At 39.6% G+C, this 18,254-nt stretch overlaps 1 protein-coding gene across 1 annotated transcript; it reads right to left on the minus strand.

Moving 5' to 3' along the window:
* Window positions 1–2,013: 2,013 nt before the first annotated feature.
* LOC139360682 (uncharacterized) lies at window positions 2,014–11,151 on the minus strand. Its single transcript, XM_071088531.1, has 4 exons — window positions 11,078–11,151; window positions 9,780–9,900; window positions 3,775–4,405; window positions 2,014–2,069 (listed from the first exon to the last, which is right to left on the minus strand). Exons 1-4 carry the CDS (start codon window positions 11,149–11,151, stop codon window positions 2,014–2,016), a joined length of 882 nt encoding a protein of 293 aa, XP_070944632.1.
* Between the last annotated feature and the right edge of the window lie 7,103 nt (window positions 11,152–18,254).

An 18,254-nucleotide genomic window follows, 5' to 3' on the forward strand; every position in this document is an offset into this window, starting at 1 on the left:
AGTTTATTTTTCTTTTTCTATTTACTTTAAGTGTAAAGTTAAGTTATTGTTTTAAGGCCTTTTTAAATAAATTGAGATAATAGACACCTAACATAAAATTTACCATCTTAATAATTTTTAAGTGTACAGTTTATTACTGCTAAGTATATACACATTGCTGTATAACTAGTCTCCAAAATGTTTTCATCTTTCATCTCTATACCCATTAAACATCAACTCTCCATTGCTCCCTTTCTTCTATTTATTACTTCTGAATTTGATTACTCTCGATACCCTGTGAAAACAAAATCACACGATATTTGTCTTTTTGTGACTGGCTTACTTCACCTAACAAAATGTCTTAAAGGTTCACCCATGTTATACCAGATATCAAAATTTTCTTCCTCTTTAAGGTTAAATAATATTCTGTTGTATATATATGTATCATATTTTGTTTAGCCATTCATTCATTGATGGATATTTGCATTGTTTCCACCTTTTAGCTATTGTGAACAATGCCTCTACAGACATGATTGTACAAATATTTACTTGATACCCTGCTTTAAAAACTTTTAAATATATGTCCAGAAATTTACACAGTGAAACCCTGTCTCTACTAAAAAAAAAAATAAAATACAAATAAAAATAAAAAATTAGCCGGGCATGTGGTGGCAGGTGCCTGTTGTCCCAGCTACTCAGGAGGCTGAGGCAGGAGAATAGCGTGAACCCTGAAGTGGAGCTTGCAGTGAGCCGAGATCGCACCACTGCACTCCAGCCTGGGTGACACAGTGAGACTCCATCTCAAAAAAAAAAAAAAAAAAAAAAAAAAAAAAAAAAAAAAACTTGTAAATATATACCCAGAAGGGGCATTGCTGGATCTTATGGTAGTCATATGTCAAATTTTTTGAGGAACTATAATTCTGGTTTTAATAGATGTTGCTCCATATTGCATATCCACCAACAGTTCACTTCAAATTCTCACCAACATTTTATTTTCTGTTTTTCTTTTTTTTTAAGTTAGCATCCATCCTAATGGTTGTGAAGTAATATTTTATTGCAGTTTTGATTTGCATTTCCCTAATGACTAGTGGTTTTGAGCATCTTTTCATATGCTTATTGGCCACTTGTGTATCTTTTTTGGAGAAATGCCTATTTAAGCCTTTTGCACATTTTAAAATCATGTTGGTTGTTCATTGATGTTGTTGAGTTGTATAGTTCTTTGTATAATCTGGATATTAACTTCTTGTAAGATATATGATTTACAAATATTTTCTCTCATTCTGTAAGTTACCTTTTTAGTCTGTTGATTATGTCCTTTGATACACAGTTTTTTATTGTGATATTAGTTCTATTTATCTATTTTTACATTTGTTGTTTTTGCTTTTCATGTCATATTCAGAAATCATTTAAAATCCAGTGTCATGAAGTCTTTTTCCCACATGTATTATTTTAATTTTAAGTTCTATGATATATGTGCAGAACGTGCAGGTTTGTTACATAGGTATATATGTGCCATGGTGGTTTACTGCCCCTATCAACCCATCATCTAAGTTCCCTTTCCTCACCACTCACTCCCCAAAAGGCCCTGTTGTGTGTTGTCCCCCTCCCTGTGCCCATGTGTTCTCATTGTTCAACTTCCACATATGAGGTGTTTGGTTTTCTGTTCCTGTGTTAGTTTGCTGAGGTTTATGACTTCCAACTTTATCTGTGTCCCTGCAAAGGATATGATCTCATTCCTTTTTATGGCTGCGTAGTATTCCATGGTGTATATGTACTGCATTTCCTTTATCCAGTCTATCACGGATGGGCATTTGGGTTGGTTCCATGACTTTGCTATTGTAAATAGTGCTGCAATGAACACACATGTGTGTGTGTCTTTATAGTGGAATGATTTAAATTCCTTTGGGTATATACCCAGTAATGGGAGTGCTGGGTCAAATGGCATTTCTGGTTCTAGATCCTTGAGGAATTGCCATCCTGTCTTTCACAATGGTTGAACTAATTTACATTACCACCAACAATGTAAAAGCATTCCTATTTCTCCACATCTTCACCAACTATCCCAGCCCGCGGGATAGTCAGTGTAGGCCCTGGAGGAGGGGGTGGGAATTTGGGGAACAAGAGACACGAGAAATGGAGACAAGACAGTGCTCTGATCAAGTCTCGTTTAATGGCGGTAATGCACTGCCTTATATACACTTGGAAGGGAAGGGGTTGGGCTAAGGCGGAAATGATCTCATTGCCGAGGGCGTGGCCAGGTTAGTTTCGGTTTCTCCGGTCGGACGTCATGTTGCGCTTGCGCTATTAAGTAACAATTTTCCCGGGCACGGGAAAAGTGAGTGAAGAAGAAGCAGGAAGAGCGCCATCTTTAATGAGATATTAGTACAGGGGAAAAAAGGCAAAGATAGGGAGAAGGTGTGGGGTGGAAATGAATATAGCTCAGGCGTTTAATCCTTAATTATTATTCACTATGGCCGGGGCGTGCAGCTCCGGACAGGTCCCCCTTTTTATATTTTTATGATAAGAAAACCCCTCGGGAACTGCGCCTGTCTTAGGTTGGGTCAACTCACCCCCACCTTCTAGGCCCATCATGGGATAAGGCAGCAGCAAGGGCGGCCCTCCTGTCTTAGGCTCCGATGGAGATAGTGTCCTCTTACCCGTCATTGACTGTCCAGTTCAGCACACAGGGGAGGTGGTCTTATTAAGGTAAATAAGACTCACCATTTTCAGTCATCTCAAGGCGATGATAATGGACCTGTATAGGTTTGGCCTGGAAGGCCTCGATTTGTTGTCTGACAAATGCCATAAGCTTATTAAGGATTATAGGCCCGAGAGTGAGGAAAAGTAGAAGAGTGAGTAAAGGACCAAGAAATGGCAGGAGATAGGGGAGAAGTCCATCGAGTCCAGTCCATAGTGGATTGGCGGCCAGGCCTTTTCTGCACTTTTCCAGTTCTTCTTGCAAAGTTTTTATCTTATCTCTGACGATTCCAGATTTGTTGGTGTAAAAACAGCACTTTTCCTGTAAAGCCAAACATATCCCTCCCTGTTCTGCCGTTAACAAATCTAGACCTCTTCTATTTTGGAGAACTACTTCAGCTAACGAGTCTACTTGATCTTGTAAATCTTGTATAGTACTGGATAAGGTCTGTACATCTGAGATTAGTTGATTGGATAATTTAGTATATTGGGTTAGTGAGACTCCTAGGCCTGTAGCTCCTGTAGTAAAAGCAGTGGTGATTCTTAGTCCAGCCAACAAGGGAATAAATTGTATGGCTCGTTTCGGTCTATAAATAAAATGTTCAATAGTGGGGATGGGGATAGGTTCATCTCCAAGGATGATATCAATGTCGGGGAGAAGAGTGGCCAGAACACAAAGCCCTGTCCAATTTGTAGGTAGATACGTATATGCCATGTTGTTTCCACAAACGAAAACCGAGCCATTTATAGCACACAAAGGGTTGGTGGCATTAATTATGGAAGTACAGTTGCCAAACACAACATAGCCTAAATCAATTTCTTTAGTGTTATTATATGATGGTGAAAAGAGGCAAGGGGAATTAGAAAACATCATCGGTTGAACTAAGGGGGGGGGGGTAATAGGACAGGAATTATTTACTAAGGATTCATTTGAGTAATTGACATAGGGCAATGAAAGGTTAGGTATGGCTAGAGGAATAGGGGGGCCCATTTTAAGACAAAGCCAACAATCGTGGGCCAGGCTTGTATTGGACATTTGAAGTAAATTGTAAGTAGCATTGAGGATATCAAAGGTTTGGGCATCGAGCTTAAAATTACCTCTAAGCTCAGGCAGGGCTAAAGGGTGATATTGAAGTTCAGGATATGAAGCTTTATGAATCTCTTCTAATTTTTTCTGGACGGTTTTAATTCTTGCAATATCTAATGGGCCTCCTCCATCAGAAATGTGAATGGGGGCGGTAGTGCTCCAACAAACAGGCTTTCCTTTTTGGCCGTTACAAGGAGATTGTACAAGTTTATTAGTGGATCCTAATACTTGTACGTCATTGATGCCTCCAGTTTGTGTTTTTAATAACGTGGCCGTATAATATGTTCTATTGCCTGATTTGCATTGTTGATAGGAGGTATAACAGGAACTATGTACAGAAGATTGGAAAGAGCTACAAGGGCATTCTAGGAGCGGCCCGCTAGGTGAGGTATCTCTTGGGGTAAACTTACATTTCCATGACTGGTTTGGCATTAGGTAAGCTGTCTTGCCCGTGCAAGTCACCTGGGTGATTCTATCTGACGGAGGTTCAGATATTTGTCCCCCTCTGCAGTCACAAGGCTGGCCGTATTGTTTTCGTAATAATTCTTTTGCCTTACGAGGGTCACCAAAACCTGCATAGACTGTCACTATGTTATATAGAGCGATTATTCTCCAAAGGAATTTCATGTTAGGCTTCATTTTCTGAAAAACAAGAAGGAAAGAACTTCTCAGGGAGATTTATCTTCCCTGGACTGACAATGGTTATGATTTATTTGTCTTACCAATCTTTCAGGCAGCCATCTGGCTGCATCATTTTTTTGTGAGAAGATGCATACTGAGCCTCTTCCCCAAATTAAACCTGGATTGGGGCCATGCCATGAACTATCAAGTGGATCTTTCCATTTTACCATTGCAAACTGTTTTTGAGATTCAGGATGCCAGAAACGGTCGGCAGCCGATTTTCCATGACTGTCCAAATTTAAAAAATTAAGGATAAACAGGGCATGATTGAGTATGTTTCTGGGGGTACCCTTCACGGGGTACCAGCTCCCCCTTTTTAATTTTGTCATAATAGTTTTTAATGACAGATGAGCTCTTTCTACTATACCTTGTCCTTGGGGATTATAGGGAATGCCTGTGGTATGTTTAATTTGTAGGGTATTACAAAATTGTAAGAAGGTTTTGGCTATATAACCGGGGCCATTATCTGTTTTGATTTGTTTGGGTATTCCTAAAATAGAAAAGCAGTGTAATAAATGAGCTATGACATGTTTGGTGGCCTCTCCTGTTTGGAGAGTTGCACAGATGAATCCACTATAGGTGTCTATGCATATATGGATATATTTTAGTTGACCGAATTTTGAGTGGTGAGTAACGTCCATTTGCCAAATTTCATTGGGGATGAGTCCTCGGGGGTTAACTCCTAGATGAGGAACAGGTAAATGTGTTATGCAGTTGGCGCATTGTTTAACTATTTGTCGAGCTTGTTCTCTGGTAAGTTTAAACATAAGTCTCAAGGTTTGGGCGTTTAAATGATGTAAGGCATGTGCTTTTTGTGCTTGTTGCAAATTGTCTATAGTGACTGTGGCTATGGTTTTTGTTGCCGTGTCAGCTGTTGCGTTACCTTGTGTTAGAGGTCCCGGTAATCCTGAATGTGCTCTAATATGCCCAAGAAAAAAGGGAGTAGTCCTTTTTCAGATAAGTTGTTGACATTGTAAAAATAGGTTAGCTGTGTCTGAAATATGTTTAATTTGAGACACGGTCTCTAAGAGGGGTATTGAATGAGCCAGGTAGGCGCTGTCTGTATAAATGTTAAGTGGCTGACAAGGAAAAGCTGATAGTGCTGCAATTATAGCTTGCAATTCGACCAGCTGAGCTGATGTATAAGTGGTCTGGAATTTAACGACTACATTATTGTAAGTGTAAGCAGCAAGTCCTGTGGAAGATCCATCAGTGAAAATTAGTAATGCGTCATTGAGAGGTTCTTTACTGGTAATATGGGGAAATACAAACGCATGAAGTTTACAAAATTGAATAAGTTTGTTAGGTGGGTAATGGTTGTCAATCGCGCCAGTATAAGAAGCGCAAGCAATTGGCCAGGCTTCCGTATTTTGTAACAGCCAATGGATGCGTGATTGAGTGTAGGGCTGTATAATGGTAGAGGGTTCTATTCCAAAGTATTTTCTACTGTTTTCTCTTCCCAAAATAATTAGATCAGCTATGGCATCATAATAAGGCAACAAAACCTTTTTAGGGGAGGAGGGCAGGTGTACCCACATAATGGGATTGTTCTGCCAAAATAGGCCAGTAGGGGTTATTGTTGTGTTAAAAATAAGGAATATTAATGGCTGAGAATAATCAATACCGGTAACAAATTGTGTTGCAATGGCATGTTCTACCTGTTGGAGTGTTATTAATGCTTCTTTAGTAATGGACCTGGGGGATTTTGGATTAGAGTCTCCTTTTAATATATCGAAAAGAGGTTTTAACTCTCCTGTGGTGAGCTTTAAGTATGGTCGAAGCCAATTTATGTCTCCCAGTAATTTTTGGAAATCATTTAAAGTTTTTAAATGATCACGACGTATAACGGCCTTTTGATTAAAGATTTTGGGTCCATTAATCTGGAAACCAAGATAAGTGTATGGATCTTGTAATTGTACCTTTTCTGGGGCTATTTGTAGTCCGGCTGCTGTTAACTCTTGTTTGAGTTGGGCGAAGCACTGTAAGACTTGTTCGCCAATTTCTCCTGCTATTAAAATATCATCCATCAAATGTATAATATACATTTGTGCCCATGTTTTTCTGACTGGCTCTATAGCGGCAGCTACATATTTTTGACACAAGGTAGGACTATTGGCCATACCCTGAGGTAAGACTTTCCATTGATAGCGCTTCATTGGTTGTTTAAAATTTGTAGATGGAAGACTAAATGCAAATCTTTTCTGGTCAGCAGAGTGAAGGGGAATTGTAAAAAAGCAATCTTTAAGGTCAATAACGATTTTAAAATATTTTTGAGGAATCGCAACCGGTGAAGGCAATCCTGGTTGTAAGGCACCCATAAGGATCATAGTGATATTTACTGCTCTTAAATCTTGTAAGAGTCTCCATTTACCAGACTTCTTTTTAATAACAAAAATAGGTGTATTCCAAGGGGAATTACTTTCCTCAATATGTCCTGCTGCCAGTTGTTCCTGCACTAACTGTTGGGCAGCACTTAGTTTATCATTGAGTAAAGGCCACTGGTCAACCCAAACGGGCTCATCTGACTTCCAAGTAATGGGGTCAGCGCACCTTTGGGGTGCAGGTATGTCAGTGGCCTGAACTAAAAATTTCCAAACCCCTTTTTATCAAGTTGTCCTGAAACCAGTATAGGCTGTGGGATACCGTTCTCTCCTTTTCCAAGACCTTTACCAGGGGTGTATCCTTGAGTTAACATTTGTGCAGTAACTATATCATTTGGACTACACATTATAATTTTCATTTGAGAGAGTAGATCTCGCCCCCAAAGGTTAACAGGTAGGTAAGGGATGACAAATGGCTTAATGAGGCCTAAATTGTTTTCTTTATCTGTCCATGTTAGGTATTTAGAACTTTGTTTAGGATTACTGCTTTGTCCAATTCCTCTCAAATGAGTTAAAGTTTCTGTGGTAGACCAATGAGAGGGCCAATCTTCCTGTTTAATGATAGTTACATCAGCCCCTGTGTCTATTAGTCCAGTGAATGCCTTCCCGTCTAACCATAAGGTTAGAGAGGGTTTTTGATTTGTAATTGGCTGCACCCAATATATATCTGATGATCCGAAACCTTTTATATTTCTATTTCTATTGGATATTATTATCTGTTTTAACCAAAGGTAGCAGGAGTAACTGAGCTATTCTAACTCCTTGAGGGACAGTAATAATACTATCAATAGCTCTGGCCATAATTTTAATTTCTCCTTCATAATCATTATCGATAACTCCAGGGAGGACTTGTAAGCCTCTCATGGTGACACTACTTCTTCCTAAAAGTAGCCCAAAAGTGTTAGGTGGTAAGGGTCCATATATTCCGGTATTTAAGGTTTGCGGTCCCATTTCAGGTGTTAGTATTGTGTGGGAGGTGGAACTGAGGTCCAATCCTGCACTTCCTGGGGTTGCTCTACTAAGTTTTGAAATGGATTGCTGTTGCTGGCTGGAACAAAGCTGACTGCCCCATATGCTTGTTTCGGGGCCTGAGGCTGGCCCCTCATTCCGTTTCCCTGCCTGGGGGGTAAAGGATTTCCTTGAATGTCAGTTTTAGATTTACATTCGTTTGCCCAGTGCCTTCCTCTTTTACACCTTGGGCAAAGGCCTGGGATTTTTGCTTCTGGACTCTTATTTTGGTTTTCACAGCAATCTTTTGCAAAGTGTCCCCTTTTACCGCATCTAAAACATCCCCCTTTATCTTTACCTTTGTTAATGAGGAAATCTCTTACTGTTTGGCCGCTAAAAGTGGCAGCCATTGCTAGGCCTTGTTGATATGATGGCCCAATATCTGAACAAAGGCGAATGTATCCTGTTAAATCTGTTTTCTTTTGATAAGGTCTGATTGCCACTTGGCAGGCGGGGTTAGCATTTTCATAAGCTAACTGTTTAACATAATCTACACCCGTTTCTGCATTTCCAAAGATTCTACCTGCCGTGGTCATAAGTCTATGCACAAAGTCTGAAAATGGCTCATCGGGTCCTTGTTTAACCGCTGTGAGCGAGGCCCCTGGATCTCCTTTAACGGGAAGTTTTCTCCAGGCCTTTGTAGCAGCAGCCTGGATTTGTGAGAACAGTCCAGGGTCATATTGCATTTGGGCCTGAGTGTCTGCATAATTACCTGAACCAGTTAACATATCAAAATCCCAACCGTTTCCTGCCTGTTGATTTCTTTTAGCTGTATCTCTACAATTTTCAAAGAACTCTGACTTCCAAATTAAGTGGTCTCCCCCAGAAAGAACTGCCCTGACTAAGGTATTCCAGTCTGTAGGAGTGAGCCAATTCTCAGCTACAGATTCCACTATAGCAAGAGTATATGGAGCAGTAGCCCCATACTGAGAGGCAGCAGTCTTTAACTCTTTTATAATAGTAAAATCAAATCCAGTATGATGCCTCCAAGCCTGTCCCTGTTCATCTATGGTTTCCGTGACCGGAAAAACGTCTTTGGGGGAGGAGTCTTCTCTATGTCGGCTAGCAACTAACCCCCCTCTTGGAACATGTTGTCCAGGCCGCTGAAGTGGGAGCAAGGAACCCTCCATAGCGTCTGAGTTAGGTATTTTTTCATTTCCTGTTTTTAGCTTTTGGAGCCTAATTATCAATGATTGATGTAACTCTTCAAGTTTAATCTGTTCTTCTAGTTGAGCAATTTTTTGCTTTAATTCTTCTTTGGGATCTATTGCTGCCATAACAATGGGCGCAGAAGCCTCATTATGTGTCTTATTATATGGGGGTGGGTATGAAAAACAGGGAGGCAAATCAGGGTTGTGATATTTAGCCACCTCTTCCTCTAAATCATCCCAATTTATATCCGATTGATTAGGCTTATTAATTTCCTCCTCCTTTTGAAGCATCTGTAAAATTGGGTATTTTTTTGGTTTGTTTTCGTGTGGTATTTCTTTATCTATTACAGAAGGAGACTTGATTTCCTCATGATCACTTTCGAGGGAAATGAGATCTTCCTCCGTATCTTGCGGAGGCTTTGTGAGGTTAGAGCGGGAGCTAACCTTTAAAATATGCTCTGTCTGAGCGACCGCAGCCATGACTTGAGGATTGGCCTCCTTCTTATCTATTAAATCTCTAATGAGGTTCCAATAAGAGAAGGCGGTTACAGGAATTTTTTCTGGCCCAAAAGTATTATAATAGTCCTGAAAACAATCCCCTACTCTACGCCATCTTTTAATATCAATAGTTCCTTCCTGTGGGAACCAAGGGCAAGTGTCTTTTACAAAATCAAAAAATTTAAATAAATCATTACCTTTAACCTTTACTCCTCGTATCTTTAAAGCCTCTTTTAATTGTCCTACATATATTTGATGTTGGCTTAATTCTTGTCCCATTTCGGACGCGTCACTTACCTTCGATTCTGACGCGGCAGGTTCCCACAGTGATCGGAAGAGTTTGACTCCTTTTGTCCTCGTTAGCTGTCGACTGTCCTTTGGCGTCCTCTTCCTCACGGAGTCCCTCGTTTCCAGGTCCCTGTTTGGGCGCCACGTATCCCGGCCCGCGGGATAGTCAGTGTAGGCCCTGGAGGAGGGGGTGGGAATTTGGGGAACAAGAGACACGGGAAATGGAGACAAGACAGTGCTCTGATCAAGTCTCGTTTAATGGCGGTAATGCACTGCCTTATATACACTTGGAAGGGAAGGGGTTGGGCTAAGGCGGAAATGATCTCATTGCCGAGGGCGTGGCCAGGTTAGTTTCGGTTTCTCCGGTCGGACGTCATGTTGCGCTTGCGCTGTTAAGTAACAATTTTCCCGGGCGCGGGAAAAGTGAGTGAAGAAGAAGCAGGAAGAGCGCCATCTTTAATGAGGTATTAGTACAGGGGAAAAAAGGCAAAGATAGGGAGAAGGTGTGGGGTGGAAATGAATATAGCTCAGGCGTTTAATCCTTAATTATTATTTGCTATGGCCGGGGCGTGCAGCTCCGGACAGCCAACATCTATTATTTCTTGACTTTTAAATAATTGCCACTCTGACTGGTGTGAGATGGTATCTATTGTAGTTTTGATTTGCATTTGTCCACTGATCAGTGGTGTTGAGCTTCTTTTTGTATGTTTGTTGGCCATACAAGTGTCTTCTTTTGAGAAGTGTCAGTTCATATTTTTTTGCCCACTTTTTGATGGGGTTGTTTGGTTTTTTTCTTTTAAGTTTCATTTAAATTCTGGATATTAGACCTTTGTCACATGGGTAGCCTGCAAAAATTTTCTCTCATTCTGTAGATTTCCTGTGCACACTGATGATAGCTTCTTTCACTGTGCAGAAGCTCTTTAGTTTAATTAGATTTTATTTGTCAATTTTGACTTTTGTTGTACTTGCTTTTGACATTTCTGTCATGAAGTACTTGCCCTTGCCTATGCCCTGAATGCTATTGCCTAGGTTCCCTTCTAAGGTTTTTATGGTTTTGGTTTATACATTTAAGTCTTTAATTCATTGTGAGTTAATTTTTGTATAAGGTGTAAGAAAGGGGTCCAGTTTTAGTTTTCAGCATCTGGCTAGCCAGTTTTCCCAGCACCATTAAACTGAATAGGAGATCCTTTCCCCATCACTTGTTTTTGTCAGGTTTGTTGAAGATCAGATAGTTGTAGATGTGTGGTGTTATTTCTGAGGTCTCTGTTCTGTTCCACTGGCCTATATGTCTGTTTTGGTACCAGTACCATGCTGTTTTGGTTACTGTAGCCTTGTAGTATAGTGTGAAGTCAGGTACCATGATGCCTTTGGCTTTGCTCATTGTGCTTAGGATTGTCTTTGCTATATGGGGTTTCCTTTAATTTCACATAAATTTGAAGTAGTTTTTTTTTAATTCTGTGAAGAATGTCAATGGTAGTTTGATGGAAAAAGCATTGAATCTACAAGTTACTTTGGACAATATGGCAATTTTCACAATATTGATTTTTCATATTCATGAAGAAGGAATGTTTTTCCATATGTTTGTGTCCTCTCTTATTTATTTGAGCAGTGGCTTGTAGTTCTCCTTAAAGAAGTTCTTCACATTCCTTGTCAGCTATGTTCCTAGGTATTTTATTCTCTTTATATAAATTGTGAGTGGGAGTTCATTCATGATTCAGCTCTCTGCTTGTCTATTATTGGTGTAAAGGAATGCTTGGGATTCTTTTTACATTGATTTTGCATCCTGAGACTTTGCTGAAGTTGCTTATCAGCTTAAGGAGTTTTGGGGCTGAGATGATGATGTTTTCTGAATATAGATTCATGTCATCTTCAAACAGAGATGATTTGACTTCCTCCCTTCCTGTTTGAATATGCTTTATTTCTTTCTCTTACTTGATTATCCTGGCCAGAACTTCCAATACTATGTTGAATAGGAGTGGTGAGAGAGGGTATCCTTGTCTTGTGCCAGTTTTCAAAGGGAATGCTTCCAGCTTTTGCCCATTCAAAATGATATTGGCTGTGGGTTTGTCATAAGTAGCTCTGATTATTTTGAACTATGCTAAATCCATACTTAATGTAGTGAGGGTTTTTAACATGAAGGGATGTTGAATTTTATCAAAGGCATTCTCTGCATCTATTGGGATAGTCATGTTGTTTCTGCCCTTGGTTCTGTTTATGTGGTTGATTACCTTTATTAATTTGCATATATTGAACTGGCCTTGCATCCCAGAAATGAAACCAACTTGATCATGGTGGATAAGCTTATTTATGTGCTGCTAGATTCGGCTTGCCAGTATTTTATTTTGGATTTTTGCATCTATCTTCATCCAGGATATTGACCTGAAGTTTTCTTTCTTTGTTGTGTCTCCTCCAGGTTTTCATATCAGGATGATGCTGGCTTCATAAAATGACTTAAATAGGAGTCCCTCCTTTTCAATTGTTTGGAATAGTTTCAGAAGGGGTGGTACCAGCTCCTCTTTGTACCTCTGGTAGAATTTGGCTGTGAATCCGTCTGGTCCTCAGCTGTTTCTGTTGGTAGGCTATTAATTACTGCCTCAGTTTCAGAACTTGTTAGTAGTTCATTCAAGGATTTAACTTATTCCTCCTGGTTTAGTCTTTGGAGAGTGTGTGTGTCCAGGAATTTATCATTTTTTCTATATTTTCTAGTTTATTTGCCTAGAGGTGTTTATAGTATTCTCTGATGGTAATTTGTATTTCTATGGTGTCAGTGGTGATATCTGCTTCAACCTTTTTTTTTTTTTTTTTTTTTTTGAGATGGAGTCTCACACTGTCACAGGGGCTGGTGTGCAGTGGCACAATCTCGGCTCACTGCAACCTCTGACTCCCAGGTTCAAGCAATTCTCCTGCCTCAGCCTCCTGAGTAGCTAGGATTACAGGTGCCGACTACCACGCCTGGCCTGGCTAATTTTTTGTATTTTTAGTAGAGATGGAGTTTCACTATGTTGGCCAGGCTGGTCTTGAACTCCTGACCTCGTGATCCACCTGCCTCGACCTCCCAAAGGGCTGGGATTACGGGCATGAGCCACCGTGCCTGGCCCTCTTCATCATTTTTTATTGTGTCTATTTGATTATTCTCTCTTTTCTTCTTTATTACTCTAGGTAGCAGTCCTTTTTTTTTTTTTTTTTTTTTTTTTTTTTCCCAATAAAACAGCTTCTTAATTCATTGATTTTTTGGAGGGTTTTTTGTGTCTCTATCTCCTTTAGTTCTGGCCTGATCTTAGCTCCTTATTTTCTTCCACTAGCTTTTGGGTTAGTTTGCTATTGCTTCTCTAGCTCTTTTAATTGTGATGTTAGAGTTTCAATTTGAGATTTTTCTAGCTTTCTGATATGGGTATTTAGTGCTATAAATTTTCCTCTTAACACTGCTTCATCTGTGTCCCAGAGATTTTGGTACGTTATCTCTTTCTTCTGATTGGTTTCAAAGAACTTCTTGATTTCTGCCTTAATTTTGTTATTTACCTTGGAGTCATTCAGAAGAAGGTTGTTCAATTTCCATGTAAGTGTGTGATTTTGAGTGAGTTTCTTATTTCTGAGTTCTAATTTGATTGCATTTTTGTCTGGGAGACTGTTATTTCAATTCTTTTGCATTTTCTGAGGAGTGCTTTACTTCAAATTATGTGGTCAATTTTAGGATAAGTGCTATGTGGCAGTGAGAAGAACGTATATTTTGTTGATTTGGGCTGAAGAGTTCTGTAGAAGACTATTAGGTCCACTTGATTCAGAGTTGAGTTCAAGTCCTGAATATTCTTGTTAATTATCTGTCTTGTTGATCTGTCTAATATTGACAGTGGGGTGTTAAAGTCTCCCACTATTATTGTGTGGGAGCCTAAGTCTCCTTGCAGGTCTCTAAGAACTTGTTTTATGAATCTGGGTGCTCCTGTATCGGGTGCATATATATTTAGGATAGTTAGCTCTTTTTGTTGCATTGATCCCTTTACCATTATGTAATGTTCTTCTTTTTTTTTTTTTTTTTTGTCTTTTTTGAGCTTTGTTGGCTTAAAGTCCATTTTGTCAGAAACTAGGTTTGCAATCCCTGCGTTTTTTGCTTTCTATTGGCTTGGTAAATTTTCCTCTATTCCTTTATTTTGAGCCCATGTGTGTCTTTGCACATTAGATGAGTCTCCTGAACACAGCACACCAATGGGTCTTGAATCTGTATCCAATTTGCCGGTCTGTGTCTTATAATTAAGGCATTTAGCCCATTTACATTGAAGGTTAGTATTGTTCTGTGAGAATTTGATCCTGTCATTATGATGCTATCTGGTTATTTTGCACACTAGTTGATGGAGTTTTTTCATAGTGTCATTGGTCTTTATATTTTGGTGTGTTTATACAGTGGCTGATACTGGTTTTTCCTTTCACTATTTAGTGCTTCCTTCAGGAGCTTTTGCAAGGCAGGTTTTGTGGTGATGAAATCCCTCAGCAATTGTTTGTCTCGAAGAGATTTTATTTCTCATTTGTCTATTAAGTTTAGTTTGGCTGGATGTAAAATTTTGGGTTCAAAATTCTTTTCTTTAAGAGTGTTGAATATTGGCCCCCAATCTCTTCTGGCTTGTAGGGTTCCTGCTGAGAGGTCTGCTTTTAGTCTGACAGGCTTCTCTTTGTAGGTGATCTGGCTTTTCTCTCTGGCTGTCCTTAATATTTTTTCCTTCATTTTGACCTTGGAGAATCTGATGATTATGTCTTGGGGTTGAGCTTCTCGTGGAGTATATTAGTAGAGTTCTCTGTGTTTTCTGATTATGCATGTTGGCCTGTCTTGCTAGGTTGGGAAAGTTCTCCTGTATAATATCCTGAAGTACATTTTCCAGTGTGTTTCCATTCTCCCTGTCTCCTTCAGGTACTCTAATCAATCATAGGTTCCAAATTTTTAGGTAGTCCCATATTTTTTGGAGGCTTTGTTCATTCCTTTTCATTCCTTTTTTCTCTAATCTTGTCTGCATTCTTTATTTCAGCAAGGTGGTCTTCAAACTCTAATATCCTTTCTTCCACTTGGTCAACTCGGTCATTGATACTTATGTGAAATTCTCGTTCTGTGTTCTTCAACTCCATCAGTTTATTTATGTTCCTCTCTAAACTGGATATTTTAGTTAGCAGTTCCTCTAACCTTTCATCAAGATTCTTAGCTTCTTTGCATTGGGTTAGAACATGCTCCTTTAGCTCACTGGAGTTTTTTTTATTACCCATCTTCTGAAAACTACTTCTATCAATTTGTCCATCTCATCTTCCGTCCAGTTTTATGTTCTTGCTGGAGAGGCATTGCAATCATCTGGAGGAGAACGGGCACTCTGGCCTTTTGAGTTTTCAGTGTTTTTTTCATTGATTCTTTCTCATCTTTATGGGTTTGTCTAGTTTTGACCTTTGAGGCTGCTGACCCTTGGATGGGGTTTTAGTGGGGATGTTTTGTTGTTGATGATGCTGCTGTTGTTGCTTTCTGTTTCTTTGTTTTTCTTTCAATAGGTCCCTCTTCCGTAGGGCTGCTGCCATTTGCTGGGGGTTCACTTCAGGACCTAGTCATCTGGCTCACTCCCACACCTGGAGATATCACTCAAGGAGGCTGGAGAACAACAAAGATGGGTGCCTGCTCTTTCTTCTGGGATCTCTGACCTCGAGGGGCAGCAACCTGATGCCAGTAGGATCATTCCCATATAGGGTGTCTGATAACCCCTCTTGGAGGGCCTTACCCAGTTGGATGGCACAGGGAAAAAGACCTGTTTAACGAAGGACTTTGACTCTCCCTTGGTGGAAGGCGTGTGCTTCATTGGGGGAAAATCCACTCATCTGGGCTGCCCAGATTCCTGAGAACTACCAGGAGGAAAGGCTAAGTCTTCTGGTCCACACAGACTGTGGTCACCCCTCCCCCTAGGGGCTCAGGCCCAGGGAGATCAAGGTTATGGCCCTGAGCCTCTGACTGGAGTTGTTCAAGTTCCTGCAGGGAGGCCCCACCCAGTGAGTAAGGGTGAGTCAAGGTCAGGCCTGAAGAGGTGGTCTGGCTACAGTCTGCCACGTCAGGTGTGTTGAGCTTTGGGGAAAACCTCTTGGGACCAAGCCATCTATCCTTCTTGGCTCCAGCAGGGGAAAAGAGTGGCCTGGAGCTATAGAGATGAATGCCACCTTTCCCCCTTCCTGTTGCATAGGGAGCTTAACCTGTTAGGCAGTTATGAGTCCCAGTGCTGGCTGCTGTCCCTCCCCCAAGGAGCTCAAACAGTTTAGACAGCAGGCAGCCATAGCTGTGGTGCTGGTCACCTCTCTCCTTGAGAACTTGGCAGGCTTAAGCAGGTTCTAGCTGTGAGGCTGTTGAGAATCTGCGCAGCTTCAGGGTTGGGACCCTAGGTCCCGGTGGCGTGGGTTCACAAATAAGGTCTTCCGATCTATGGTTTGCATTGTTTGGTGGAAAAAAGAATGGTTTCCCGGCTGGGTAGCACACTTATTCACTGCCTACCTTGGCTAAAGGGTTGGTGGCTCCCCTGCCCTGTGTGACTCTCAGGTGGGCTGCTGCACCACACTTCTCTTTCTTTCTCTCCATGTACCACGCCAACTGCCTAGTCAATTCTGATAAGAGAACCTGGATACCTTGGTTGCCAGTGCAGGACTCACATGCTAGTTACGTTTTTTGTTTTGTTTTGTTTTGTTTTGTTTTTTCTCTGATGGGAGCCTCTGATCCTTGGTGCTTCTAGTCGTCCATCTTGGCCTCTCCCCAATATTTTCTTCTAAGAGTCTTATAGTTTTAAATCTCATGTTTAGGTCTTTGATCCATTTTAAGTTAATTTTGTATAAACAAGGGGTCCAATTTCATACTTTTGCATGTGGATATTCAGTTTTTCTAACAAAATTTGTAGAAAATACTACAAATACTTCCTTATTTAATACTTGTAGTACCCTTATTTAAAATCATTTGGCCACATGTGAGAGAGTTTATCTCTGGCCTTTCTATTTTATTCCATTTATCTCTATGCCTCTCTTTTTGCCAGAACCACACTGTGTTGATTCCTGTAGTTTTATAGTAAGTTTGGAAATCAGGAAATGTGAGACTTTCACCTATTTTTATTTTTCAAGTTTTTTTTTTTTTTGGCTATTCAGGATCCCTTGAGATTCCATATAAATTTTAGAACGCATTCTTTTTATTCCAGCAAAAATCACCGTTGAAATTTTGATAAGGATTGCATTAATCTATACAGTTGGATATGCTTCTCATTTCCTTTCTTTTGTATTATTTATTTATTTTTTTCTTGGTAGTTACCAGGGGGTTAGCATCAACATCCAAGATTTTATCATTCTAATTTGAATTGATCTCAGTTTAGCTAAGTATTATGCAAATTTTCAGGTCCATAAGTTCTTCCGATATTGTCATTGTCACAAACTACGTCTTTATACATGGTGTGCTATTATAGATTTAAAATTATTGTTCTATGATTTTATGTCTTTTAAATCATGTAGAAAAGGAAGGAGTTATAAGTAATACATAAAATAATGCTGGCTCTACCTTTATGTCTGTACTGTAGTTGTCTTTTCTGCCATTATTTTTTTTATGACTTCATGTTACTTTCTAGTGTCCCTTCCTTTCATGCTGAAGAATTCCCTTAAACAATTCTTGTGGGGCAGGTCTACTAGCAAAAATTTTCCTCATCTTTTGCTTTTCAAGTAAGATCTTGATTGTTTTTGTGTTTTTGGCCAATAGTTTTACATAGTAGAGAATTCCTGATTGAATTTTTTTATTTTTAATCACTTTATGCCAATACATTGCCTTCCGGTTTTCATGATGTCCGATGAGAAATTGGCTCTTACCTTTTATTGAGGATCTCTTACATCTGATAAGTCACCTTTTGCTTGTTGCTTTTGAGATTTTCTCTTTGTCAACTGATTAAAATATGTCTTGGTATGGATCATTTAGCATTTTTCTATTACAGATCTTGGGTGTATAAATTTATGTTTTTCATTGTATTTGAGAAGTTTTCAGGCTTTAAATTTTCAAAACAATTTCTGTTCCATCTTTCCTTTCCTTCTGGTATTCTCATTACATGTATGTTGGTATGACTGATGTCTCATGTGTCCCTTATGTTCTGTTCATTTTCTTTATCTTTTTTTCTTTCTGATGCCCATAGCGAAAAATTTCTATTGACCTACCTTCAAGACCACTTATTCTGTCTTCTACCTTTAATTTGCTTTGAGTCATTCTAGTCAGTCCTTTTAAATTTCCACTATTGTATTTTTTGGCTCCTGTATTTCTATTAGGTCCTTTTAATAAGTTTTATACCTTTACTGATTTTTTTATTTGTTCAATTAGTGCTCTCCTTGTTTCTTTTAGTCATTTTTCCATGATTTTTTCTAGGTTTTTGAAGATATTGAAAAAAGTTATTTTAAAGTCTTTGTCTGATAAGTCTGGGCTTCTTCAGGAAAGGATTCTGTCAGTTTTTTTCCCTATAAATG

This window comes from Macaca nemestrina, chromosome X, assembly GCF_043159975.1.
Source record: "Macaca nemestrina isolate mMacNem1 chromosome X, mMacNem.hap1, whole genome shotgun sequence".
Lineage (NCBI taxonomy): Eukaryota > Metazoa > Chordata > Mammalia > Primates > Cercopithecidae > Macaca > Macaca nemestrina.

What these genes read in the sequence shown, in the direction of transcription:
- LOC139360682 (XM_071088531.1), bottom strand. Translation starts at nt 11,151, where the DNA reads ATGAGCAAAGCCAAAGGCATCATGGTACCTGACTTCACACTATACTAC. An exon ending in ACAGTAACCAAAACAGCATG is followed by an intron (nt 9,901 to 11,077) that starts GTACTGGTACCA and finishes GCGCCCAAACAG; the next exon opens with GGACCTGGAAACGAGGGACT. An exon ending in CTGCCGCGTCAGAATCGAAG is followed by an intron (nt 4,406 to 9,779) that starts GTAAGTGACGCG and finishes CTTGTTTTTCAG; the next exon opens with AAAATGAAGCCTAACATGAA.